Source organism: Elephas maximus, chromosome 11, assembly GCF_024166365.1.
Source record: "Elephas maximus indicus isolate mEleMax1 chromosome 11, mEleMax1 primary haplotype, whole genome shotgun sequence".
Taxonomy (NCBI): Eukaryota; Metazoa; Chordata; class Mammalia; order Proboscidea; family Elephantidae; genus Elephas; species Elephas maximus.
The window spans coordinates 106,448,426-106,475,898 of NC_064829.1; the positions used below are offsets into that span (position 1 = coordinate 106,448,426).

Here is a 27,473-nt window from a genome sequence, read left to right on the forward strand (position 1 = left end):
TCACATACATTCTACGATTTATGTGAAAATCTTTTTTTCAACTTTTAAAAATTTGATTCATCTTGTTGTTGTTGAGAATATACACAGCAAAACACACCAATTCAACCTTTTCTATATATACCATTTAGGGACAATGATTACGTTCTTCCAGTTGCGCAACCATTCTCACCCTACTTTTCTGAGTTGTTCCTTCCCCATTAACAGATGTGAAAATCTCTAGAACACCAAGTCCTACTCACGTGAGGCTCTTTGCCAGTAGCCAAGGAATCAGTTTTCCATCTCCTGCAGTCCTTTTTGAGAAATCGGGGCTAGGGAGGAAAGAATTCTGTGAAATGGTTGCCTCGCTGTCCCCGATAAACCACAGTTAATTCTCCTCACGCCGTACCAGCTAGAAGCAACCCATCCTTTCTAAAAAAGGGGTCAGATCATTCCTGAAGATCAGCTTCCTGCAGGGATCACAGAGAAGCGCCAGGGCGACTGTAGTTGAAGCTCTGGCTTCACAGGTTTCAGAGAACTGAGCGCTATTCGGGAAATCAAATAGTACTAACAACGGATACCACCACTTACCATGAGCCACGAACTGTTCTAAGACTTCTATTTGTACCACCTCTTTTAATTCTCGAAACAATTCTATTACGAATAGTAATATCCTCTTTTTACAGAAAAGCAACCGAGGACACGAAAAGATTAAATAACTCGCCCGCTATGCCGTGAGGTGGTGGCAGCGCGGATTAAGTTGGATGGAGACCGCTGCGGGGAGCGGAAAGCCGGGAAGACCCTCAAACCAGGGGACTAACGACCCGAACCCCTTACCAACACTTGCCGCGCGAACCGCTCGAAACGCAAGCGGCTACGCCAAGGGAACGTAAACCGCCACCCTGGTTTCTCAAACCTCCGCTTGCGCCACCACTTCTTTTCCCTTAAGTCTGTGTCCGGGTCGTTGCGTGTCCCAGCGCAGATCCAGGAACTTCGAAAGAGTCGCGAGGCCAAGACTGAAGCACCAGTATGAAGGGAAGATGGCAGGAACTTCACTGCTCGGGCAGAAGCGCCTGCCACTCCAGAGCTTCTGGAATACGTTTCCCAGAATTCCTCAGAACTGCTTGTCTGAGAGGAAACGCCCCAACTCCGCCGAGCTGCCTAACTACACTTCCCAGGATGCCCGAGGGCGAGGAACGTCAGTAACCGCATCCTTTCGGGGGAGGAAATGCTTCTGCTAATACAGAGTTCCTGGACTACACTTCCCACAATGCCGAAAGGAACAAAGCCCAAAATCTCGACCTCCTGGGGGGTAACGTGCTTCACTACGCTGAGAACGTGCATACCTTTCCCTGAATCCTCGAGCAAAAAGTATTTTATAGTCACGACATAGATACCTTTAACTATGGCAGGAGTATTGTTGCAAAAGGAATATTGAGCCAGGAGATAAAACTGCCAAGGAGTTAACGGGAATGCTCTTCTTAGAGGGCAGGAGTTAACTGAATTAAGATAATAGCCAGTATAATATGATGGTATGAGGCTAACACAGGGCGTTTAAAGAAGTGGCAAGGTAGAAAGGCTTCAGAAGGGCATTAAGCAACACAGAAGGTACCAACCCCTACTCCGGACCCTGTGGTACTACTACTCGTTTGGCAAAAAAAAAAAAAAAACACTATTTGAGAGGGCCAAACGGCAACAGTGGCCTCATGGTAAAGCCATGTTAATTCTTTTAAACTTTTCATGGTTATTATTATACCCATTTGGAGGTGAAAACAGTTTCAGACGTTAACATATTGTACAACATCTCCAAGCAATTATACCTGCTCAAGAGCTGAGCATTAGGGTCACTCCATGCTTCCAGTCCCTTCTCACTCCTCCAGCACTTCCTCCATTTAACTTAACCACTGTACGTAACCAATTTCACTATTTCCTGGTTTATTATTCCCATAGTTCTTCCTTCAGAAAAGATTCAGACATATGTAGATTTTATTTTCCTTTACAAAATTACCATGCTTTTTTCACTTAACAGTATATCCTACAAATCACTTCATCTAAGTACATTCTTTTTACAACTGCATAATACTCCACTGTGTGGTTCTCTCTATAGGCATTTACTTCCAACATTTTCTCATTACAAACAATGCTGCAATAAACAACCTTGTAAATTTATCTTTTCTCTTTGCTGAAGATACATCTTAAGGATAAATTCATAAAATTAGAATTGCAGAGTCAAATAGTATATACATATGTACTTTTTTGCATCTTCTCAAATTTCCCTCCATATTGGTTTGCATTCCCACTGGCAATGTGTGAGAGTAGCTTTTTGCCAAGTTTGCCAACAGAATGGTAAGAAATGGTACCTCAATGTAGTAAATGGTACCTCAATGTAGCTTTAGTTTGCATTTATTTTGAGTGAAGTGCAACATTTTTTCATATTTCAAGGGCAATTAATACATGTTTTTGTCAACCATCTCTCCAATTTGTTGCTCACTTTTCTATTGAGGTTTGTTCTTTCCACCTTCAAATTCTGAATTTTTCTTCATATATTAATAATATTAGTCCTTTATCTGTTAAATGGAGTCCCAAACCCAAAAAAACAAACCCAGTGCCGTCAATTCTGACTCACAGCGACCCTATAGGACAGAGTAGAACTGCCCCATAGAGTTTCCAAGGAGCACGTGGCAGATTTGAACTGCCGACCCTTTGGTTAGCAGCTGTAGCACTTAACCATTACGCCACCAGGGTTTCCAGTGGAGCCCCAGGGTGGTGCAAATGGGTAAGTGCTGGAATACTAATCAAAAGGTTGGAGGTTCAAACCCACCTAGAGATGCCTTAAAAGGCCTTGAGATTTGCTTCTGAAAGGTCACAGCCTTGAAAAACCTACAGAGCAGTTTTACTCTGCATACATGGGAGTGCCAAGAGTAAGAATCAACTTGACAGCAACTAACAACAATATACCCTCATTTTAATGGTTTCATATTATTACAGGAATATATCAAAAGTCAAATTCCTATTAATGAACACTTTATTTCCGTTTTAAAAAGTCAGGGGCATCACTGATGTGGCACTTTTGTTTTCAATGATTTAATCTCTTAATCATAAATTTTGATCACAGATTCCCAGATCAGAGCTATATATTGCACATTCTGATGTATACTCCTATACAAAACCATGCTTTTACTACCACCAACAGAGAAAGCATGAAAATGTCAGTCCCGTACCAACAGTGAATAAATCTGATGAAATTTTCAATTTCAGCATAGACCATACGTAAAAAGCTTTCATTAAAAAAAAATATACAGCAATTAGAATCCAATCCTATCAAAGCCTTCATGGAAATGCAGAGACTCAGAAATCCATGGTGAATCCAGATTAAGAAAACTCTTGTCATTAGTACCTACTTCTTACATTTTCAAACTGTTACAGTATAGCCCTGTATTAACACTGTTGAAGAAATATTCAAATATGCAGTGTCCTCTCACTGCAAGATTACAGTAGACTTTTTACTGTATAAAACTGAAAGAACATTAGACACAATCCCAAATAATAATTACGCAACTCCGTAACAGAGGCTGAGAGAAGAGGGGCCAATTAGATGAGGTTAATAGCAAAATAATATTGTGGATTGTGGTTTTCTGCATTTGTGTGTTCACGTTCCTGAGTTAACTTTCTTTCTCTGTTTCTTCTTCTGGATACAATTTTCAAATATTGCATTCTCTCCTTTTCATTCATTTAACAAACAAGCACTGAGCACATCTATAAAGTGCTAGTCAATGTTAAGGTGGAGTAGATTCAGCAGAAAAGGCCTTGCCCTCATGGAGCTTACATACTACTGAATATTGGTTTTGATGTGTTCATAATTATACCTTTGTGTTTGTAAAGACATGATCAAACTCTTATTCTAAGGCATTTTATCTCCTGAGTGATATCTGGTAATGGTCAAGGTTCTAAATGAAGCCTTTACTACACCACTTAAAGGGGCTCTCCACTGTGTTGTCTCATGACCACGGAGATTTGTTGAGCTATGGCTTAAACAATGACTTTAACAAATGTTTTCCCTCTTCTGAACGCTGATGATTACAAGAATTCAGGTTACACATCAATTTTTACGGAACATCATCTTATCTCTTTACTCTGAGGAGTCTATACATTCTTGCCACTCTCATCACTTTTATGAAGTTTTTAACCACTATGGATTTTTTGATGACTCTGACCACAACCAGAAGTGCTAACTACATGTCTCACTCACATTTTTAATATTTTGTCCCCTGTGTGAATTCTCTGATACTTAAGTTCTCAAGAGCGATGAAAGATTTTACCAAACATATTGCATTTGTATGGTTTTTCTCCAGTGTGGACAGTGACAGAGTTGGAGACGTGAAGCCTGATGAAGTACTTACCACACTCCCCACACTAATATGATTCCTTCCCCTGTGGACCCTCTCATGTTTTCTCAAGATTACTTTTTCACTTGAAGCTTTCCTCACACTGCTCACATCTGTATGTCTTTTCTCCAGCATGGATCCTGATGGAATTGAAGGTGTGAATTCTGAACAAATCTCTTCCCACTCTTTATATCTGAATGGCTTTTCTCTACTGTGGACTTCCTGATGTTTGAACTGGTGGGTCTGAACTGCCAAATTTTTGGTTAGCAGCCAAGCACTTAACCATTGCACCACCAGGGCTCCTTACAGCCAAGAAAAGCCAACGGAGCAATTCTACTCCATAACATGAGTCAGAATCAACTCAACAGCAATGACTTTCATTTTGGATGTATTCTTCAATGACTTAGAAGATATGAACTCATCCAAAAGTGCTAACCACGTGCCTCATATTTGTAACGTTTCTCTCCAGTGTGAATTCTCTGAAATTCAGAAGAATGATGGAAGATTTTACGAAACATATCACACCTGTATAGTTTCTCTCAAGTATGGACACTCTGATAAAGTTGGCAACTTCAGGCATGATTATGTACCATATTCCCACACTTATATGGCTCCTCTCCCATGTGGACCTTCTTATGATTATCAAGGTTCAAGTTCCACTTGAAGTCCTACCCACCCTCTTCACATCTGTACACCTTTTCTCCACTGTGAACCCTCTGATGGGACTGAAGGTGCAAATTCTGACCAAATCTCTTTCCACTGTTCCCATTTGAGTGGCTTTTCTCCACTGTGAACTCTCTGATGTTTCCTAAGATAGGAACCCCGACTAAAGTGCTTCCCACATTCTGCACAATTATATGGTTTCTCTCCTGTATGGATGCTCTTATGGACATAAAGTTTCGAGGGAAAGTTGAAGCCCTTCCCACACTCCTCACATTTGTATGGCTGCTCTCCTGTGTGGATTTTGCAATGATTATAAAGTGTTGATTTTAAATGGAAGTTTTTACCACATGTATCACATTTGAATGGTCTCTCCCCAGTGTGGATTCTCTGATGCTCCCGGAAACGTGAAGCCTGAATGAAGGCCCTGCCACATTCCTCACAGTTATAAGGTTTCTCTCCCTTGTGGACTTTGCAATGAACGTTAAGCTCTGATCGACGAATGAAGCACTTTCCACACTCCTCACAATTATAAGGCTTCTCTCCTGTGTGCACTCTGCAGTGATCTTTAAGTGCTGATCTACGGCTGAAGTCCTTCCCACACTGGTCACAAGTATAGGGTTTCTCTCCTGTGTGGATTCTACAATGAATATTATAATCTCCTCTACGACTAAAGCACTTCCCACACATCTCACATTTATAGGGTTTATCTCCGGTGTGGACTACCAGATGAAATTTATAATTGTATTTCATCATAAAGCTCTTCCCACACAAAACACATCTGTATGGTCTCTCTGTTGTGTGGACTCCCAGATGGGATCGAAGGTGTGATCTCCTACTGAAGTTTTTCCCACACACTTCACATTTGAATGGTTTTTCTCCACTATGGATTCTCTGATGGGTCCGAAGACCAGCAGACTGACGGAAGTCTTTCCCACAGTCTGCACATTTGTATGGTTTCTCTCCCGTATGGAGCATGTAATGGATATTAAGTGTTGACCTACGACGAAAGTTCTCGCCACATTCATCACATTTGAAAGGTTTCTCCTCATTGTGGATTCTCTGATGTTCCCGAAGATATGAAGCATGAATGAAAGCTCTTCCACATTCTTCACAATTATAAGGTTTCTCTCCCGTGTGAATTTTGCAATGAAAATTAAGTGCAAACCTAGAACGGAAGCCTTTCCCACATGTCTCACATTTGTGTGGTTTCTCTACAGCATGGACTTTCTGATGAGTTTGCAGATGTGAGCTCTGACTGAATGTCTTACCACAGCCATCATACTTAAAGCTGTTCTCTCCCATGTGAACTCTCTGATGAATATGAAGAACTGAGCTATAACGGAAGTCTTTTCCACACTCGCTACAGGTATGAGACTTCTCTCCTGAGTGTGACTGTTGGTGAAGATCAAAGCTGGAGACATCACTGAAGGTTTTTGTACACTCACCACACTGATAAGGTTTCACTTCTGTGTGAATAATAGATAGTCCTGCCCCAACCTGGCAAGGGGAATCACCTTGTTTGTGGAACTGAGAACTATTTATCATGCAGTCTTGATGTCTGGTTAGGTCAACTGCAATTTGTTGCCACATCTGCCAGCAGGAAAACTCCTCGTGTGGTCGTGGTTCTATAGAAGTCTCCATCTCACTGTGGGCGATCTTGCATCCTATGATGACAGAGAATTCAGAGATGTGGAAAAGTGAAAGCTTTGTTCAGTCAAGTTTCAAGATTTCATTCACACTTAGGACAGAGCATGAGATTTTAACTAACCAAGGGATGATTCGGTTTGATTTTTTCACTGTGTATAGTGCTCTCTGGTTTACAAGCTTACAGAAACAAAAATGTGGTCCACTAGTCTCCTATCCACTAAGCATTAAAGAGACCTGTTAGACAACACCAAGTCTCCTACATAATGGAGAGGTTAGAAATCAAAGAATTAAAAAACAACAACAAACAAATAATGATTCAAAGTGTGAACTTGTTGCTATTTTTATTGAATTACAAAGTTAGTGTACAATCTTGGACAGTAAATTATGGAACTAATAAATTATGAACATATATAAAATATGCATCATATGGAATTGTAAGGAAAAGCAATAATGTAATCAATACTTTTCATATTTGGTTCTATGCACCTGAAGTACAGCCACCACTAATCTGTCAGTGGAGGCTTGTGGGTTGCTATGACTCTGAATAAGTTTCAGCTGAGTAGCTAGACTAAGATGAAGAAAAACAGGCCCGGCGAACTACTTCTGAAAATCAGCCAATGAAAATCCTATGGATCACAATGGTCCAGTCCCACTGTACATGGGGTCACCATGAATCAGGGCCCAATTTGATGGCAGCTAACAACAATAACAACATATTGTAAATATCAAATACCTGTGTTTATATTTACTTTGTCATGATTGGAAATGTGTCCCCCAAAAAGGTATGTTGAAGATTGAATCCCTGTTCCTGTGAAGCGGCCTTGTTTAGAAACAGGGTCTTTGAAGACATTGTTAGTTAACAGAAGCCATACTGGAGTAGGTGGGTCCTAATCCAATGGACTGATATCTTTATAAAAGAGAAGAGACACAGAGACAGACAGACACAAAAGAACATCGTATGACAGTGCAGCTGCAAGCCAAGGAATGCCTCAGATTGCCAAAAGCTGAAAGAGACAAGAATGGATCTTCCCGTAGAGACCTCGAAGGGAGTATGGTCCACCTAACATGTTGATTTGGGTTTCTAGCCTCCAGAACTGTGAGACAATAAATTTCTACTCTTGTAAGCCACTTGGTTTGTGGTATTTTGTTATGGCAGCTCTAGAAAACTAATAATATCATGTTAGTTAACTAGTACTACTGTAACACAAATACCACAAGTGCGTGGCTTAAAAGAATAGAAATTTATTTTCTCATAATTCTGGACATTAAAAGTCCAAATCAGAATCTCAGCTGTGTCAATTCCTTCCTTGTCAGTAGTCCTAGGAGTTCCTTGGTTCCTTGGCTTGTAGATGATCCACACATGGCATCTTTCTTTCCCTGTGTTTATGAGACTTCTGCCAAAATATGTATTTATAGTTTGGAGGCAGAACACACCTGAGGGGAACTTTCTTTTCAACTGACTGATTACATTATATTAGATTATATTATGGAAAGTGATTACACTGCATATGGAAGGTAATCAGCTCTACCCAAGGCCAGCTGCTTTGATCACATGTAACTACTCCATCACAGCAACTAGATCACCATTTGGTCAAAAAACTGGGAACCATGGCCTAAAATTAAACATCACATATATACTTATTAAAAGTTTTCCTGAAAATTCTGTAAAACATTTATACCTGATCTAATTTTTCTGTGTTGATACAGATACAGTAAAACCTGCAAAAGCTGGAAACTGTGTAATGCAAAAACCTGTCAGAGAAGGAAAACTCAAATATTTGCCACCAAAATGAGTGATAGAAAAGTTGTAAGACTGCACCCTGTCAAAGGCGGAAACTCACAAGACCTGGAAAACCAAGGCAGTCCCATCAAGTTACAGCTTTCACAGCTTTCATTGTAATACTTTAGTTAAAAACTACTGAAAACCAGCCTGACCAACTCTAAAATAATTTAACTCTAGAAATTTTTTCAAAAACATTTATCCTTATTAATACTCCAGTTTCTAAATTTATACAAACACATGTAAATATATGAAATGTTTAGAGATTTTTTTTTCCCGTGTAAAGTTCTTAATTAAAAGTGAAAAAGTACATACTTCTGAAGAAATGTTAAAGAAATTAGATTCCCTTTCAGTAGGAATGGTCAATTAACAGCTGCCTTTTGTTTCAGAAGCCATCTGATAAAGAACCTCTATATAACTCTGCCTGGGGTTATTTTATTAGACAGCTACTCCAGTGTTCAGCGGAATGTGAGGTCCTAGAGGGGTTTAAATTACTTGAAGATTTGGGATAAAATACCGTCACATAGTGACGAAAACACAGCTTATGAGCGGTAGACCTTTAGTTCCTTCCAGGAAGTTTCTTCCATTAGGCCAAAGGGGAAAGGAAGTTGAAATGGTAACATACATTATTCTGAAACCTGGCAGTGATTTAGATCTCCGGGAAGTGAAAAAGCAAAAGTTAATCTTCTACAAAGAGACAGAACTTGGGTGAAGGAAAGGAGCAGGGCACAGTGCAAACTCTGAAAGCCAGTCCTAGAAAGAGACTTAGGATCTGCCTGGGACTATTCTCAGATAGCCGCATAGATAGCTCCTCACTTTTAGGTCCCTACTCAAATGCCAGTCCATCAAAGAGGTCAATGTAAAATAAAAAATGGTCCTTGTAACTTCATCTCTGGTGATCCATCCTCTTGATCCTGTTTACGTTCTACACAACACTCATTACCATCTGACATACCGTAAGCCATTGGTAGTTTATCGCACGTCTTTCCCACCACGAGGCAGGATCAATAAGGACAAGCATTTATACTACTACTTCCTTTATAACCACTGCCCAGAACAGTGCCTGGCACATGGTGGGCACTCAGTAAATACATGGTGAATGAATAAATGCATCCCAGTTTCACTTTTATGTGAAGGTCTAAGTCAAGTCATAGAAGCAAAAGAGCTCTTCCAAGTAAGAGATCTAAAGTACGAAAAGGGCAGGAAATTGCAGTTATGAAGAGAAGTTGAAAGGGTGTCCCAAATACAGGGTTCACCACAGTGATGAGGCTGATGAGAAAGTCAAAGGTTTAAAAATCACGTAGGGTGAAAACAAAGCACGAGGGCCTATGCACACTGACTCCTAAGGCTTTGGGCTGTCATTTTGAAAACAGTATGTGGAAAAACTTAGGACATACATAAATCAGCCTTTCACAACCGTTTTTCAAATTGAAGACTGTAGCTCATTTTGATCTAAGAGACACATTTAATAGCCTGTGATACACAGTTAGAAAATTAAACAGAGCAGAAACTATCAGAGCACCAACCCAAGCAGAAAAGATGTCCTAACGTGAAATGCCTTGTAAAATCTATGTAGAAATGCAATGCCTCCCCTGGTTACAATGAGACACATTTCTTTCTATGGCTCATGTGCAAAACAGCTGGAAAAGTTTGGTTGAGGAAGTTACCATGGCGATAATTAAACAAATGGTTCAAATAGAATGGTAAGTTCCAATGGCGGAAACTTGGAAAAACAATAGGTTAAGTGTCTGTCTCTTGGGAGAGCTTGTAGTTTATTGTTATATTTAATAAACTGTCACTTTACAATAGTAATTTTTGGAGGGGGAGCAGGAGTCTGGTTGAGGAAGTGTCAATTTTAAATGGGCAGTCTCATGATTCTTTCCAGATTTTAACATCCCAACAGTTCAAAGTGAAACACCAGGCCATTATAAAAGGAAAATTACAAAAAATCTATGCTCTTTAGCACTTAATGGCTAATTTTGTAGGAAAAAAAAAATGTACGCTATATTTTTGAACCACAGATGACCAGTAGCATAGGCAACACTCAGCTGTGTGATTCATCTTAGTCTCATCCTAAATGTTCCCTGTCTAGCACAGGGAAGGGGAAACCTGGGGCAGTGACGTGGATGTGGACTTTGGAAGAACTGAAGGGACTCTAACTGTCCAATCTTTCAAGAGAAAGAAGCTTGCCTAGTTATTGTCTGGCACGTTAGGAAAGAGATTTTCTCCTTTGCCTTTTCTGAGGGGCCTGTCTCAAAAGTAGACATCAGAATTCTTACACAAAAAAGTCTCTCTTCTTATAAATGAATATTCTCTTCTTTTCTCCGGGAAAGCACGTTACTCAGCATGGTCACAAACACAATGTTTAAAACTTCCCTAGGATGTGGGTCAAGTGCATGCATACACACACTCACCACAAAGGTACCTAAGAAAGTAGAACTTGGTTAGGTGTTTACCAGAAGACAACAAATAGTGTGCAATGTGCTTCATTATTTGGGATTGTGCAACAACTATTACTGTTAGCTATCTCCATGACTCAGTGAGACAGCATTAACTCATTCCTTAAGTCAACAAGGAAACCCTGGTGGCGTAGTGGTTAAGAGCTATGACTGCTAACAAAAGTTCAGCAGTTTGAATCCACCAACTGCTCCCTGGAAACCCTATCGGACAGTTCTACTCTGTTCTTTAGGGTCCCTGTGAGTCGGAATCGACTCAAGGGCAACGGATTTGGTTTTCTGGCTTAAGTCAACAAATATATATAAACATCTGCCACGTATGAAGACAATTCTAGGCTCCAAGGAAACAGCAATGAACAAAACAGACAAAATTCCTCCACCCCTGGAGATAACATTCCAGTGGGGAAATATAGGCAATGAACAAGTAAACAACAATCCAAAAACGAACCAAACCCAGTGCCGTCGAGTCGATTCCGACTCATAGCAACCCTATAGGACAGAGTAGAACTGCCCCATAGAGTTTCCAAGGAGCGCCTGGCAAAACAATAGGTGACAGAAAATAAGGCAGGGCAAGGACAGCAAAGAGCAGATGGTATTTTAAATAGACAGGTCAGAGAAGGACTCTCTTATGATATTAAAACAGAGCAGAGACCTGAATAAAGTAAGGAATCGGGTCAGAAAGATTTCAGGTGAAAGAGTACTCCAGGCAGAGTGAGAGCAAGTCAATGGGTGTGAGACAGAGGCATCTAGTAGGCAAAATAATGGTCCCACAAAGATTTCCAAATCCTAATTCTCAAAACTGACAGTATGTTAGGTCACATAGCATAAGGAAATTAACATGGCAGATGGAATTAAAGCTGTTAATCAGTGGACTTAAAATACAAAGATCATCCTACAAAGTCTGGTGGTTTAATGTATTCAAAACGGTTCTTAAAAGTGGAAGAGCAAGACAGGAGAGTCAGAGTGAAATACGACCACAGAAGAACGGTCAGAGTGAGGCAACGCTGCTGACTTTGAACATGGAAGAAGGGGACCACAAGCCAAGGACTCTGGCAGCCTTTAGATGCCATGCATCTGTCAGTTTGTCATACTGTGGGGGCTTGCATGTTGCTGTGATGCTGGAAGCTATGCCACTGGTATTAAAATACTAGCAGGGTCAACCATGGCAGACAGGTTTCAGCTGAGCTTCCAGACTAAGACAGACTAGGAAGAAGGACCTGGCCATCTACTTCTGAAAAGAATTAGCTAGTGAAAACCTTATGCACAGCAGTGAACAGTGTCTGGTACAGTGCCAGAAAATGAGCCCCTCAGATTGGAAGGCACTCAAAAAGACGACTGGGGAAGAGCTGCCTCCTCAAAATACAGTTGACTTTAATGATGTGGATGGAGTCAAGCTTTTGGGACCTTCATTTGCTGATGTGGCATGACTCAAAATGACAAGAAACAGCTGCAAACATCCACTAATAATTAGAACCTGGAACGTACGAAGTGTGACCAAAAAACCAAACTAAACCCACTGCCGTCGAGTCGATTCTGACTCATAGCGACCCTATGAATCTAGGAAAATTAGAAATCATCAAAAATGAAATGGAATGCATAGAGATCAATATCCTAGGCATTAGTGAGCTGAAATGGGCTCATATTGGCCACTTTGAATCAGACAATCATATGGTCTACTATGCTGGGGATGACAACTTGAAGAGGAATGACATTGTAGTCTTCATCAAAAGAACATTTCAAGATCTATCCTGAAGTACAATGCTGTCAGTGATAGGATAATATCCATACGCCTACAAGGAAGACCAGTTACTACAACTACTGTTCAAACTCATGCACCAACCACTAAGGCCAAAGATGAAGAAATAGAAGATTTTTTACCAAGTTATATAGTATGAAACTGACCAAACATGAAATCAGGAAACATTGATAATTACTGATGATTGGAATGTGAAAGTTGGAAAAAAAGAAGAAAGATCAGTAGTAGGAAAATATGGCCTTAGGAATAGAAATAATACAAGAGATCACATGATAGAATTTTGCTAGACCAACGACTTCATTGGGAAAACCATTTTTCACCAACATAAATGGTGACTATACGCATGGACTTTGCCAGATGGAATACACAGGAATCAGACTGACTACATCAGTGGAAAGAGAGAATGAAAAAGCTCAATATCATCAGTCAGAACAAGGCCAGGGGCCGACTGTGGAACAGACCATCAATTGTTCACATGCAAGTTAAAGCTGAAACTGAAGAAAATCAGAGCAAGTCCTCGAGAGCCAAAATATGACCTTGAGTATATCCCACCTGAATTTAGAGATCATCTCAAGAATAGATTTGCCACATTGAACACTAATGACTGAAGACCAGATGAGTTATAGAATGACATCAAGGACATCATACATGAAGAAAGCAAAAGGTCATTAAAAAGACAGGAAAGAAAGAAAAAAAACAAAATGGATGTCAGAAGAGACTCTGAAATTTGCTCTTGAGTGTCAACTAGCTAAAGCAAAAGGAAGAAATAATGAAGCTAAAGAGTTGAACAGATGATTTCAAAGGGTGGCTCAAGAAGACAAAGTATTATAATGACCCGGAGGTAGAAAACCAAAAGGGAAGAACACACCTGGCATTTCTCAAGCTGAAAGAACTGAAGAAAGTACTTAAGCCTCAAGTTGCAATATTGAAGGATTCTACAGGGAAAATCGTAAATGACACAGGAAGCATCAAAAGAATATGGAAGGAAATACAGAGAGTCACTGAACCAAAAAGAATTGATCAATGTTTAACCATTTCAGGACACAGCATGTGATCAGAAACCGATGGTACCGAAGGAAGAGTCCAATCTGCACTGAAGGCATTCCTGAAAAACAAGCCTCCAGGAATTGACAGAATACCAATTGAGATGTTTCAACAAACGGATGCAGCACTGGAAACGCTCACTCATCTATGCCAAGAAATTTGAAAGACAGCCACCTGGCCAACTGACTGGAAGAAATCCATATTTATGCCTATGCCCAAGAAAGGTGATCCAACAGAACGTGGAAATTATCGAACAATAACATTAATATCACACGCAACAAAAATTTTGCTAAAGATCATTCAAAAGTGATTTCAGCAATACATTAATAGGCAACTGCCAGAAACTCAAGCCGGATTCAGAAGAGGACGTAGGACCATGGATATCATAGCTGATACCAGATGAATCCTGGCTGAAAGCAGAGAATATCGGAAAGATGTTTACCTGTATTTTATTGACTATGCAAAGGCATTCGACTGCGTAGATAACAACAAATTATGGATAACACTGTGAAGAGTGGGAATTCCAGAACACTTACTTGTGCTCATGAGGAACCTGTATATAGATCAAGAGGCAGTCATTCAAAACAGAACAAGGGGACATTTCATGGTTTAAAGTCAGGAAAGATGTGCATCAGGGTTCTATCCTTTCACCATACCTGTTCAATCTGTATGGAGAGCACATAATCTTAGAAGCTGGACTATATGAAGAAAAACGTGGCATCAGGATTGGAGGAAGACTCATAACAACCTGTGTTATGCAGATGACACAACTCTGCTTGCTGAAAGTGAAGAGGACTTATGTTCATTGCAGCACTGTTCATAGCAAAGATGGAAGCAACCAAGGTGCCCATCAACGGATGAAGGATAATAAGTTACGGTGTGTTCACACAATGGAATACTACACATCAATAAAGAACGATGATGAATCCGTGAAACATTTCATAACATGGAGGAATATGGAAGGCATTGTGCTGAGTGAAATTAGTCAGTTGCAAAAGGACAAATATTGTAGGAGGTCACTATTATAAAAACTCAAGAAATAGTTTAAACACAGAAAATATTCTTTGATGATTACGAGGGTGGGGAGGGAGGGAGGGAAAGGGGTATTCACTAATTAGATAGTGGATAAGAACTATTTTAGGTGAAGGGAAAGACAATGCACAATACAGGAGAGGTCAGCACAAATGGACTAAACCAAAAGCAAAGAAGTTTCCTGAATAAGCCAAATGCTTCAAAGACCAGAGTAGCAGGGGCAAGGGTCTGGGGACCATGGTTTCAGGGACATCTAGGCCAACTGGCATAATAAAATTTATTAAGAAAACATTCTGCATCCCACTTTGATGGGTAGCATCCGGGCTCTTAAATGCTGGCAAGCAGTCATCTAAAATGCATCGATTAGTCTCAACCCACCTAGATCAAAGGAGAATGAAGAACACCAAAAACACAAGGCAATTATGAGCCCAACAGACAAAAAGGGCCACATAAACCAGAGACTACATCAGCCTGAGACCAGAAGAACTAGATGGTGCCCAGCTATAACCAAAGACTGCCCTGACAGGGAACACAACAGAGAATCCCTGATGGAGCAGGAGAGCAGTGGGCTGCAGACCTCAAACTCTCGTAAAAAGACCAGATTTAATGGTGTGACTCAGACTAGAAGGACCCCGAAGGTCATGGTCCCCAGACCTTCTGTTAGTCCAAGACTGTAACCATTCCCAAAGCCAACTCTTCAGACAGGGATTAGAAAATGGTAATGGTGAGGAGTGAGCTGCTTGGCTCAAGTAGATTCATGAGACAATGTGGGCAGTTCCTGTCTGGAGGGGAGATGGGAAGACAGAGGGGGACAGAAGCTGGCTGAATGGATACAGGAATACAGGACGGAGAGAAGGAGTGTGCTGTCTTATTAGGGGGAGAGCAACTAGGAGTATATAGCAAGGTGTATATAAATTTTTATATGGCAGACTGACTTGATTTGTAAACTTTCACTTAAAGCACAATTAAAAAAAAAAAAGTGAAGAGGACTTGAAGCACTTACTAATGAATATCAAAGACCACAGCCTTCAGGATGGATTACACCACAACATAAAGACAACAAAAATCCACACAACTGGACCAATAAGCAACATCATGATAAACAGGGAAAAGAGTGAGGTTGTCAAGGATTTCATTTTACTTGGATCCACAATCAACACCCAGGAGTCAGGAAATCAAGACACATCGTACTGGGCAAATCGGCTGCAAAAGACCTCTCTAAAGTGTTGGAATGCAAAGATGTCACCTTGAAGACTGAGGTGTGCCTGGCCCAAGCCATGGTGTTTTCAATCGCCTCACATGCATGCAAAATCTGGATGATGAATAAGGAAGACAAAGGAAGAACTGATGCCTTTGAATTGTGGTGTTGGTGAAAAATATTGAATACACCATGGACTGCTAAAAGAACAAACAAATCTGTCTCAGAAGAAGTACAACCAGAATGCTTCTTAGAAACAAGGATGGTAAGACTGAGTTTCACATACCTTGGACATGTTATCACGAAGGACCAGTCCCTGGAGACAGACATCATGTTTGGTAAAGTAGGGGGTCAGTGGAAAAGAGGAAGACCCTCAATGAGATGGACTGACAAAGTTGCTAAAACAACAGGCTCAAGCATAGCAGCAATTCTGAGGATGGTACAGGACTAGGCAGTGTTTTATTCTGTGGTACATAGGGTCGCTGTGAGTCAGTGCCGACTGGACAGCACCTGACAACAAGAGAAGCTAGAACAGGCCAGAAAATGAATGGTCCTCTAGTCTCCAGACAGGAATGCAGCCCTGCTGACTCCTAGATTTCAGCCCAGTGAGGCCCACATCAGAGTTCTGATCTACAGAACTGTAAGACTATCCATTGATGTTATCTCAAGCCTCTAGGTGTGTGGTCATGTTTTATGGCAGCAATGGGAGACTAATACAGCATCCTTGACTATTTGAGAAAAAGCAAGGAGGACAACGTGGCAGGAACACACTGAGCAAGAGGGAAAGACAGGACAGGTACCCCAAGAGGCAATAGGGGGCTGAAGACCAGACTACGAAGGACTCTATGAGCCATTTTAAGAGGTTTTCAGTTTAACAAAAAAATAAGACTTCATAAAGGATTTTAAGCAGAGAAACGACCATCTGACGTACATTTCCAAAGCATCACTTTGGCTACTAGGTGCAGAATGGACTGCAGGAGGGCAAGGGTGGAAGCAAAGCAACCAACACAAAAGCTGTCACAATAATGCAGGCAAGAGGCCTGGCAATTTGGACCAAAGCAGTGGCAACTGCAGCGGCAAGAAGTAAAAACGATGGACCAACATCTATAATGACGTCCCCTTGCTGATTCTGACCTGAATTCCCCCTTCTTTGGGTTGCCGACTTCAGCAACCTTAACGTTTTTTCCCCGTCTAAGTAGAATATTTCCTATTTGAAGAGTTGATGCCCTGTGAACATGCAAAGTCACATATTTTAAATGAACACATTAAAGGTACAATTTACTAAATATTTGGGTCATCAAGTCATCAAACACAGTGATTTTCAAACATTTTTTCTAATATGACCCTCTTGAGAAAGTACCATTTATTTCAAGATCCAGACACATACGCATAAAAATGTGTTATTAAAACACAGGCTGACCTACTTTTAACAAATGTCTATTTTCCTTAAATCTCCCCCCACTGGCTCTCACACCATTCATGCGATCGGCCAGAGTTTGTGCTGCAACGTGCTCCTTCCTTCCTAATGAAGGCTGATGTTTTCTACCCTATTCCACTAAAAATTGTCAGGTTCTTAAGCCCTGTGACCATTTCAAGAGCCCCAAACCTTGAACACCTGAAGAGATAAAGACACTCCAGAGGGAGGCTGTCCTCACCCACAGAGACCAGGTTCCAGAAGTTCTCGACCATCACATCTTGGTACAGTGTCCTCTGGGCAGAGTTCAGCAGCCCCAGCTCCTCCTCAGTGAAGACCACAGCCACGTCCTTAAAAGCCACTGCTTCCTGCAACATCAAGCACCAGTATACCCAGTCTTAGAACTACTGCCCATTTGAAATGGGGCAGCACTGACAAGGTTGGGAGGAATTGGGAGGTGGGAGGAGGTCCTCGGGTGGCGCAAATGGTTTGCGCTCAACTACTAACCTAGCAGCTGGTAGTTCGAACCCACCCAGTGGTACCATTGAAGAAAGGCCTTGAGATCTAATTCCATAAAGATTACATACAGCCAAGAAAACCCTACAGAGCTCAGCTGTATTCTGTAGCACATGGAGTTCCGTGAGTTATAATCAACTTAATGATAACCCTTTATTTGACTAAACACTTCATTTGATTGAGAAAACTCTGAAGTCTCACTCACAATTAGGTAATTTAAACATAGTTTCTAAGGTTTTAGCAGTAGATAGTGTTGAAGGAAACCCTCATGGTATAGCGATTAAGTGCTACGGTTGCTAACCAAAGGGTAGGCAGTTCGAATCTGCCAGGCGCTCCTTGGAAACTCTATGGGGCAGCTCTACTCTGTCCTATAGGCTCGCTATGAGTCAGAATTGACTCGACGGCACTGGGTTTGGTGTTTTTTTCTTTTAGTGTGTTGAAACACATTATTTGCCTGAGAAAACACTGTACTGTGTCTCCCTACAACTAAGTAACTTAGAGAGTTTTTCAATTTTCACCACTATATGGTGTCTTAATTGTTTAAAACACATTATTTGACTGTGAAAAAACTATACAGAGTTTCCTTCCCTCACAACTAAATGAGCTATGCTTAGGGTGCATGAGATTCTGGTAAGGGCGATGAAAAACTTCAGGAACGGTTAATGGTGGTGGCTGAACAACACGATGAGCACAGTTAACGTCGCTGAACTGTCCACGTGAAGACTGTAGAAACGGCAAATGTTCCGTTACCTATGTATTTACCACAATAAGAAAAACGGCAAAAAAAAAAAAAAAAAAAACACAGATGAAAGAAAATCCTATGGAGCAATTCTACTCTGTAACCCAGGCCACGATGAGTCAGAATCAACTCAATGGTAAGGGGTTTGGTTTGGTTCCTTGAACGGGTATGCAGTTTGTCTTCTGTACACTCAAGTCACACACCACACCTATTGATTGCAGCATTGAGTGTACTGCATTGGAGCCAATATGCCTAAGCACACATCCCAAGTGTCCCTTACTAGCCATGGCACAAGTTCTTCTACACACCTTGTCTCCTGTATGTATGATGGCCTTAAGTTAAAGGGGTCTTTCAGGGAACAGCAGGAGAAAGATGTGGCAGTCTGTTTCCATAAAGATTTACAGCTTTGGGAACCCTATGGGGCAGTTCTACTCTGTCCAATAGGGTTGCTATGAGTCAAAATCTACTTGACGTCCATGGGTTCAGGTTCACGGAGTAAACAAGGCAATATACATAGCACTTGGAACGGTGTGTGGCTAAGTAATTAAGACGAAGTACTTCACAAATGTTGTTTAATGTTGTTAGTTTCCATCAAGTCAATTCTGACTCAGGGCGACTCCATGTGTGCAGAGTAGAACTGCTCTACAAGCTTTACAAGGCTGTGACCTTTCAGAAGCAGACTGCCAGGCCTGTCTTTTGAGGTGCCTCTGGTGGCTTCAAACCACTAAACTTCAGCTAGTACTTGAATGTTCGATCACTTGGGCCGTCCAGGGACTCCGTGAACAAATATTCAAAACCAAAAACCAAACCTGTTGCCGTCGAGTTCATTCCAACTCAGAGCTAACCCACAGGACAGAGTAGAACTGTCCCACAGAGTTTCCAAGGTGCGGCTAGTGGATTCAAACTGCTGAACTTTTGGTTAGCAGCCATAGCTCTTAACTACTGTGCCACCAGGGCTCCATAAGAAACATTAGTTCTATTTATTATTTTCATTATTGTTAAGTATTTCATTCCATTTCACGGCTACATATTATTTCAGATGTGTAACAAAGAATCTGCTTGGCTTTGTCCCTGGTTCCTAATGTAGCCTATAACCCTTGGAATTTTCCAATGATTGAAGTGTCTGTGTTATTCATCGTGGACTCCTGGGCCCACACCCGATTGTTTCATCTCAGGATGGGGAATGGCCACATCTTGGTACAGCCAGAAACGCCAACCATGTGACAAGAGATTTGGGGCTTTAAGTCACATGGTATCACCCCAACTTCCAGGATGGGAGGGGGGCTGCCCTTGATTCAATCAATCATGCCTATGCAATGAAATCCTATTAAAAATTCTGGACACTAAACTTAGCTGAATTTCCCTGGTTGGCTTGACAATATTCTGCATACTGTTATACAACAATGTGCCAGTAGAGTGATGATTCCTTGAAGACAATGAAAGCTTTATCTTTGGGACCCTACCAAGCCTCGCCTTATGCATCTCTTCCTTTGGCTGGTTATGATTTACACTCTTTGCTATAATAGAATTATTATTATAAGTAATAATCTTTCTTGAGTTCTGTGAAATGTTCCAGAGAATTACCAATCCTAAGAGGGTAGTGAGTATTGCCAAATTTGTAGCCAGCTGGTCCAAAGTACAGATGGCCCGGAGACCTATGAGCTTGCAACAGATGTCTGAAATGAGACCCAGTCTTTTTTGTGTTTGTACATAGTAAATACATTGTCATGGATTGAATTATATCCCCCCCAAAATGTGTGTATCAACTTGGTTAGGTCATGATTCCCGGTATTGTGTGGTTGTCCTCCATTTTGTGACTGTAATTTTATGTTAAGAGGATTAGTGTGGGACTGTAATACCACCCTCCCTCAGATCACCTCCCTGATCCAAGGTAAAGGAGTTTCCCTGGGGTGGGGCCTGCACCACCTTTTATCTCTCAAGAAATAAAAGGAAAGGGAAGCAAGCAGAGAGATGGGGACCTCATACCACCAAGAAAGAAGCACGAGGAGCAGAGCACGCCCTTTAGACCCGGGGGCCCTGCGTGAAGAAGCTCCTCGTCCGGGGAAACACTGATGAGAAGGCCAACAGGGAGAGGAAGACTTTCCCTGGAGCCGACGCTCTGAATTTGGACTTGTAACCTACTAGACTGTGAGAAAATAAATCTCTTTGTTAAAACCATCCATTTGTGGTATTTGTGTTATGGCAGCACTAGATAACTAAGACATACGTATATAATAAAATATTTGCCATTTTAACATTTTTTACATGTACAATTTGGTGATGTTACATTCATCATGTTGTTCAACCATTACCATTATCCATTTCCTAAGTTTTCCATTACCCTTAACAGACGCTCAGTGTCTCCTGAGCAATGAGTCCTCCTTCCCCGCCTCCGCCTGCCTGTTCCTCATAATCACTAATAAACTTTGGTCTCTACACACTTGCCTATTCTAGGTATTTCATTTAAATGGGATCATACGATATTTGTCCTTTTGTAATTCATTTACTTTACTCAGCATAAAGTTTTCAAGTTTCACCCATGCTGTAGCATGTATCAGGACTTCATTTCCCTTTATAGTTGAGTAATACTCTCTTGTATGGACGTTCCACATTTTGTTTATTAATTTGTTGATGGACACTCAGGCTGTTTCTATCTTTTGGCTATTATGAATAGTGCTGCAATGAACATGGTGTTCAAGTACGTTTTTATTCCTGCTTTCAATTCTTTTCAGTCTATACCTAGGACTGGAATTGCTGAGTCATATGATAAGTCTATAGTTAACTTTTTGAGGAACTGCCAAATAGTTTTCACAACTGCTGTACCATTTTACAATCCCAGCAGCAATGGAGGAGGGTTCCAATCCCTCCACATCCTCCCTAACTTCTATTATTTTCCATTTTTAAAATCACAGCCATCTTAGGCACCCACACTATACGGCACAAGTCCCTAATGGAGAACCCTTTCTCTTTCCTCTTGACTCCCTCTTTTACTTGAACAAAATGCCAACCGCTCCTGACCCTTGGTTTCCTGTGGCACCCTGAGCAGGTTTCTCATATTTCACATGTTTAAAATGAAGAAGAGATGAAGCACCTCCTCATGAGCTGCCCTGAGGAGTAAATGCAGTGACAGAACACAAGTGCCTGGCAAATCTAGTACTATGCTAGGACGTTTTTAAACTAAGGTTATGTATTACATTGAGAAAACCAACGAAGGAACATCAAGGAAAGAAGGAGATTAGTAAATAAAACACCAAGAGTGAGACTCAGGCACAGGGATGCTCGATCCAGCTCTTATGTGATAACATCCCATGATATTGGTGTGAAGCACCATCTAGGCCCTGATGCACTGTGCCGTATTTGAATATTCTATCTACCGAATATTCTATCTACCAAACAGCCAATGTACCACATGTCAAATGTACCTTTTCAATAGTGAGCTCCTAGTACACTGAGGACAAAAAACTGGCAGATTTTCAGAATCACTTTTTGCGGTAAAAGGTTTTATATAGGAAAACTGTCACTGCAGTATACCTTAAAATAATAAAACTATTAAGCCGTCTAAATGCCTATGAGTGAGAAGTGGTTAAAAATAAAAAGGTACATCAGCAGGAATATGATGTAATCATAAAAAAATATTACATAATTACGTAAGGCGTGCCCTACTCACCTTGAACATGCTCATTTTTTTCTTCCTGCTTATAGTGGTGTACAAAGTCCCGAGATACACAGAGTCCTGGGAAAGTAGAACTGGGAAGAAGAAAGACATAAAAGGTGACCCAAGATGTCACTCACCTACATGTACACGTACTGTGAATGAGCCAAGTGGCCCCTTTGTCAGATGGCTGCAACTGCACATGGCTTGATATTCACAGCATGACATGGGCACCAGACGCCCCTGAGCCCTTTCAGCATGGTTCAGTGAACACTCTGCACAGCTACACACATTGGTTCCATCACCAGTGTTGCCTTGTGGCTCCCAAGACACCAATTCTGATTCTGGTCAAAAGAAATTGATACTCTATAATATACTGAATAAAAGTCTGTTCTGGGGCCAATATATATATGGGTTCAAATCCTGACATGGTGCCTCACAAGCTGTGTCTCTTGGACAAATTAATATCATCTTTTTGCCTCAATTCTGTCATCTGTAAAACAGGAAATTAAAGAGTCTCCACTTATGATACTGTTGCAAGGTGGAAAGGTCTTAGAAAACGAGTGGTCAAGGATCTCAATTCTTTGCAGCTGTGGAAAAGCACATGCTATCCTGCAGTATGCAAGTGTTCTCATAAACGTCATCTCTACCAAAGGAACATGGTAAGATAAGTGGACTTCTGATGTGATCTGTCTGTTGAGGGAAGGTCACAAGTGACCTCTGAAAATCTGTTCTATTGGCTTGGCTGTCTCCACTGACAGATTGTTGCCTTAACAATAATATTCTTTCTTGGAGGTGTTTGGAAATTTCCACAATTAAAAAAGATAAAGAGAAAAAACGTGAAAAGTGTATCAATTTTGTTCAACATTTATAAATATACAAACATACACCAAGAACCACTACCCAGAAATTCATCTCAAGCTTTACAGTTGCTACCTCTACATCTTGGAGTTATGTGTCATGAAAAACTTTTTCTTTCTGTTTATTTCTGTATTTTCTGATTTCTCCACAATGTCGTGGACAATACAAAAATATGAAATATTACTTGTAATCAAATGACATAGCTTAGAATGTTTAAAAAAAAAACATAGAAATATTCAAGTCTGTTACTCCTCCTTTTTAAAGTTCCTCAAATCAACCTGATTCCAGACAGTTCCCTGTGGCTCAAGGAGAATATACCACAGAATTTATGAACGCAGGCTCTGGACTCAGACTGCTTAGGTTCCAACCCCAGCTCCTCTTCCTACTAGTTGAGTGATTAAGTGTAAATAACTTATATTCCTCATGGCTCAATCTCCTCATCTTTAAAACAGAGAGGAAAAAAAAGTAGTACCACTTCACAGAGCCAGTGTGGCATAAATGTATTAATTTGGATAAAACCTTTAGAACGGAACTTAGTGATTAAAGCGTAATTATTTCACTACCCATGCCATGGTACATGTCACACAGACTCTACAATTTAGGTGAAAATCTTTGTAGAAGAAGAATGCCAAGTCCTAGCCACGTGAGGCTCTGCTGCCAGTAGCCAGACTCAGGGCCTCTACCTTGGTGTGTTCCTTTTTGAAAAGTTGGGGCTGGGGAAGGAAAGGAGGCTGTGAATTACAGTGGTTGTGTCACTGTCCCCAATAAGTTAATTCTTCTCATCCCGTTCCAGCTGGAAGCAACGCACATCTTCCTAAAAAGGTCAGAAGGGATCCATGAAAATCTGGTTTCCTGTAGGGATCAGAGAGAAGGGCCAGGGCCACTGCAGTAGAAATTCCAACTCCATCTCCGAGGTTCACAGCTTTCAGGAAATGGAGCGCTTCTTGAAAAGCTAACTAGCAGTAACAAGGGGATTTACCACTGTTTTAAGACTTTTTCTTATAATACCAAGGTCTCTGGTTGGTGCAAGTGGTTGACATTTGGCTACTAACCCAAAGGTTGGTGTTTCAAACCCACCAGCGGTGCTGTGGAAGAAAGGCCTGGTAACGTGCTTCTATAAAGATTACAGCCAAGAAAACCCTATGGTTACAGTTGTACTCTGTAACACATGGGGAAGCCATGAACTGGAATCAAGTCCATGGAAATACATTCACTTTAGCTATCACAATCACCATCACCAATTCATGCTGAGTCACTCACGTGTGTCAGGGTAGAACTGTATTCAGGGAATTTTCAATGATTGATTTTTCAGAATTAGCTATCGAGGCCTTTCTTACATCTTTTTTTTTGAAAATTGTGCTTTAGGTGAAAGTTTACAGAGCAAATTAGATTCTCATTAAACAGTTAATACACAAACTGTCTTGTGACATTGCTTGCTAACTTCACAATGTGTCAACACTCTCCCTTTCTCCAGCGCGGGTTCCCCATTTCCATTCATCCAGTTTTCCTGTCCCTTCCTGCCTTCTAGTATTTGCTTTTGGGCTGGTATGCCCATTCATCTTGTATACACGATCGAACTACGAAGCACGTTCCTCGCATGGATTATTGTTGCCCCTACAGACCTAATCTTTGGTTGAAGTGTGAACCTCAGGAGTTGCTTCAGTATTGAGTTAAAGGGGGGCCCAGGGGCCATACTCTCCAGGTTCCTCCAGTCTTTGTCAGACCAGCAAGCCTGGTCTGTGTGTGTGTGTGTGTGATTTTCAATTTTCTTCTACATTTGCCTCCAGCTTTGTCTGGGATCCTCTCTTGTGATCCCTACTAGAGCAGTCGGGCACCATCTAGTTGTTCTGGGTTCAGTCTGGTGGAGGTTATAGTAGCTGTAAGCCATTAGTCCTTAGACTAATCTTTTCCTTTGGTCTTTGGCTTCCTTCAATCTCCTTTGCTCCAGCCAAGATGAACCAGTAGATGTGTCTTAGATGGCCGCTCGCAAACTTTTAAGACCCCAGACGCTACTCACCACAGTTGGATTTAGAACATTTTCCTTATAGACCATGTTATGCCAATTGAGCTAGATGTCCCAAGACCATGGTCCCTAGCCCTCAGCCCAGTAGCCAAAGTACCCTGAATGGACTCAAACCTCCGAGCTTTCGATTAACCGTTTGCACCAAGGTCTACTTACTTATACTACTCCTTCAATTCTCAAAATCATCACATTACATTACGTTACAGAAGAGCAACCAGAGGCAGAGAGAAGCACCTCGCCCAATGCCATATCAAAAATAAGTGAACCGCGTGTGGAAGGTGGAGGGAGGCGGCTTCCGGGACCAGAGATACTGAGAGACCCTTAAACCAAACGAAGCACCACCCTAGCTGGTCCCCAAACCGCGGACGCGCCAAATGCCCCAAACTGAAGACCTTCTGCAAGGAGAACGCAACCGTCGTCCTCACCTTTCCAACATCCGCTTGCGCTGCGATTCTTTTTCCCCTAAATTGATATCTGAGTCCTCGCTGACCCCAAGCAAAGGTCCACGACGTTTGGAAGGTCGCGAAACGCGAGACTGAATTATCACCGTAACGGGATAAAGACGAAAGGAACATCACACTCTTGAAGCGGAAGTGCCTACGACTCCAGAGCTCCTGGACCACGCTTCCCAGAATCCCCCAGAACTACCTGCCTGAGCGGAAGTGCCCGAGACTGCACAGCGCAGCTGGACTACACTTCCCAGAATTCCACAGAACTGGTTCTCAAAACCCAAACCAAACCCATTGCGGTCAAGTTGAATCTGATTCAAAGCTACCCTATAGGATAGAATAGAACTGCACCATAGGATTTCCAATGCTCTGATATTTTCGGCAGTTGACTGCCACATCTTTCTCCCGCAGACCAGCTGACGGGTTCAAACTGCCAACCTTGATTAACAGTCTGTAACCGAGCACTTAACCGCTGCGCCACCAGTTGGAAGTCCCAGACTCCACAGAATTGCTGGACTACACTTCCCAGTATGCCGGAGGGGAACGCCGTTCAAAGTCTCACCCTTCTGGGGTTGAAATGCTTCCCATTTAAACCCAGCTGTTAGACTACACTTCCCATAATGCCCAAGGATAATAACCTTCAAAGTACCTACTGCCTAGGCAGTAATGAAGACTACTACACTGAGAATGTTCCTTCCCTTTTCCTAAATCCTCCAACGGAAAACACTCCATAGACTTCCCTTCTTGAACTCTAAATGCCTCCAACTATGTCGGGAACATTGTTGGAAAAGAAACATTGAACCAAGAGATACAATCTTCATGGAATTAACCAGGAATTACCGTTTTAGAGGGTGTAGCTGGCTAAATGAATAATGGCTAGTATAATGTGGTGTTTTAAGGTCAAAACAGGCAGTTAAAAAAATGGGCGAGGTGGAATAGTTTTGGAAGGATATTGAAGAGCAAGGAGGATACCAAACCCCTACTCTGGACCCTGTGGAACCACTAGTATGCCAGGAAAAACCACCACCATTTCGGAAGGCCAAAGGGGAAAGAGTGGCCTCATAGAAAATCCATCTTTTCTCATTTAAACCTTTCATGATATCACTGTCCCCACTTTGGAGGTGAAAATACCAAATTTCAGGGAAATTAATAGTTTATCCAACATCTCCAAGCAAACATAACTGCGGAAGACCCTCATTTTGGGGTCATTCTTAACTCGGGAAGACTATGAAGACTATGAGGTAATGTAAGAACACTTAGGACTGGGTAGGTGAGGGACCATGTTTTAGTCTTAACAGTTTTCTTTATATTTTTTGGCTTAAATTTCTATATTGTATTTGTAATTAGAATCTAAAATGTCAGTTGAAACGAATGAAAAATACTATCAAGCAAAATAAGAAAAATTTACCTAAAATACTACTCCTTGATGGTAACCAGGTGCTTTTATTTATTTGTCAGTGTAATGGTACAAAATGGTATCATGGACTGAATTGTGCCCTCCAAAAATGTGTGTCAACTTGGCTAGGCCATGATTCTCAGTATTGTGTGATTGTCCACCATTTAGTCATCTGATGTGATTTTCTTATGTGTTGTACATTCTACCTCTATACGGTGAATGAGACAGGATTAGAGGCAGTTATGTTAATAAGACAGGACTCAATCTACAAGATTAGGTTGCACTCTCTTTTGAGATATAAAAGAGAGAAGCGAGCAGAGAGACTCAGGGACCTCACACCACCAATGAACAAGAGCCAAGAGAATAGCGCATCTTTTGGACCCAGAGTCCCTACGCCTTAGAAGCTCCTAAACCAGGGGAAGATTGATGAAAAGGACTTTCCCCCAGAGCTGATAGCGACAGAAAGCCTTCCCCTGAAGCTGGCAC

General features: G+C 41.4%; 1 protein-coding gene across 1 annotated transcript; it reads right to left on the reverse strand.

Annotated features, from left to right (window-relative positions):
* Positions 1-1,159: 1,159 nt before the first annotated feature.
* LOC126085099 (zinc finger protein 234-like) lies at positions 1,160-25,735 on the reverse strand. The gene is given in 5 exon segments (XM_049900107.1): positions 1,160-5,120; positions 5,122-6,688; positions 17,593-17,719; positions 22,274-22,353; positions 25,568-25,735. Coding segments are annotated over 4 exon segments (1,896 nt in total). The 5' UTR covers positions 22,289-22,353; positions 25,568-25,735; the 3' UTR covers positions 1,160-4,933.
* Between the last annotated feature and the right edge of the window lie 1,738 nt (positions 25,736-27,473).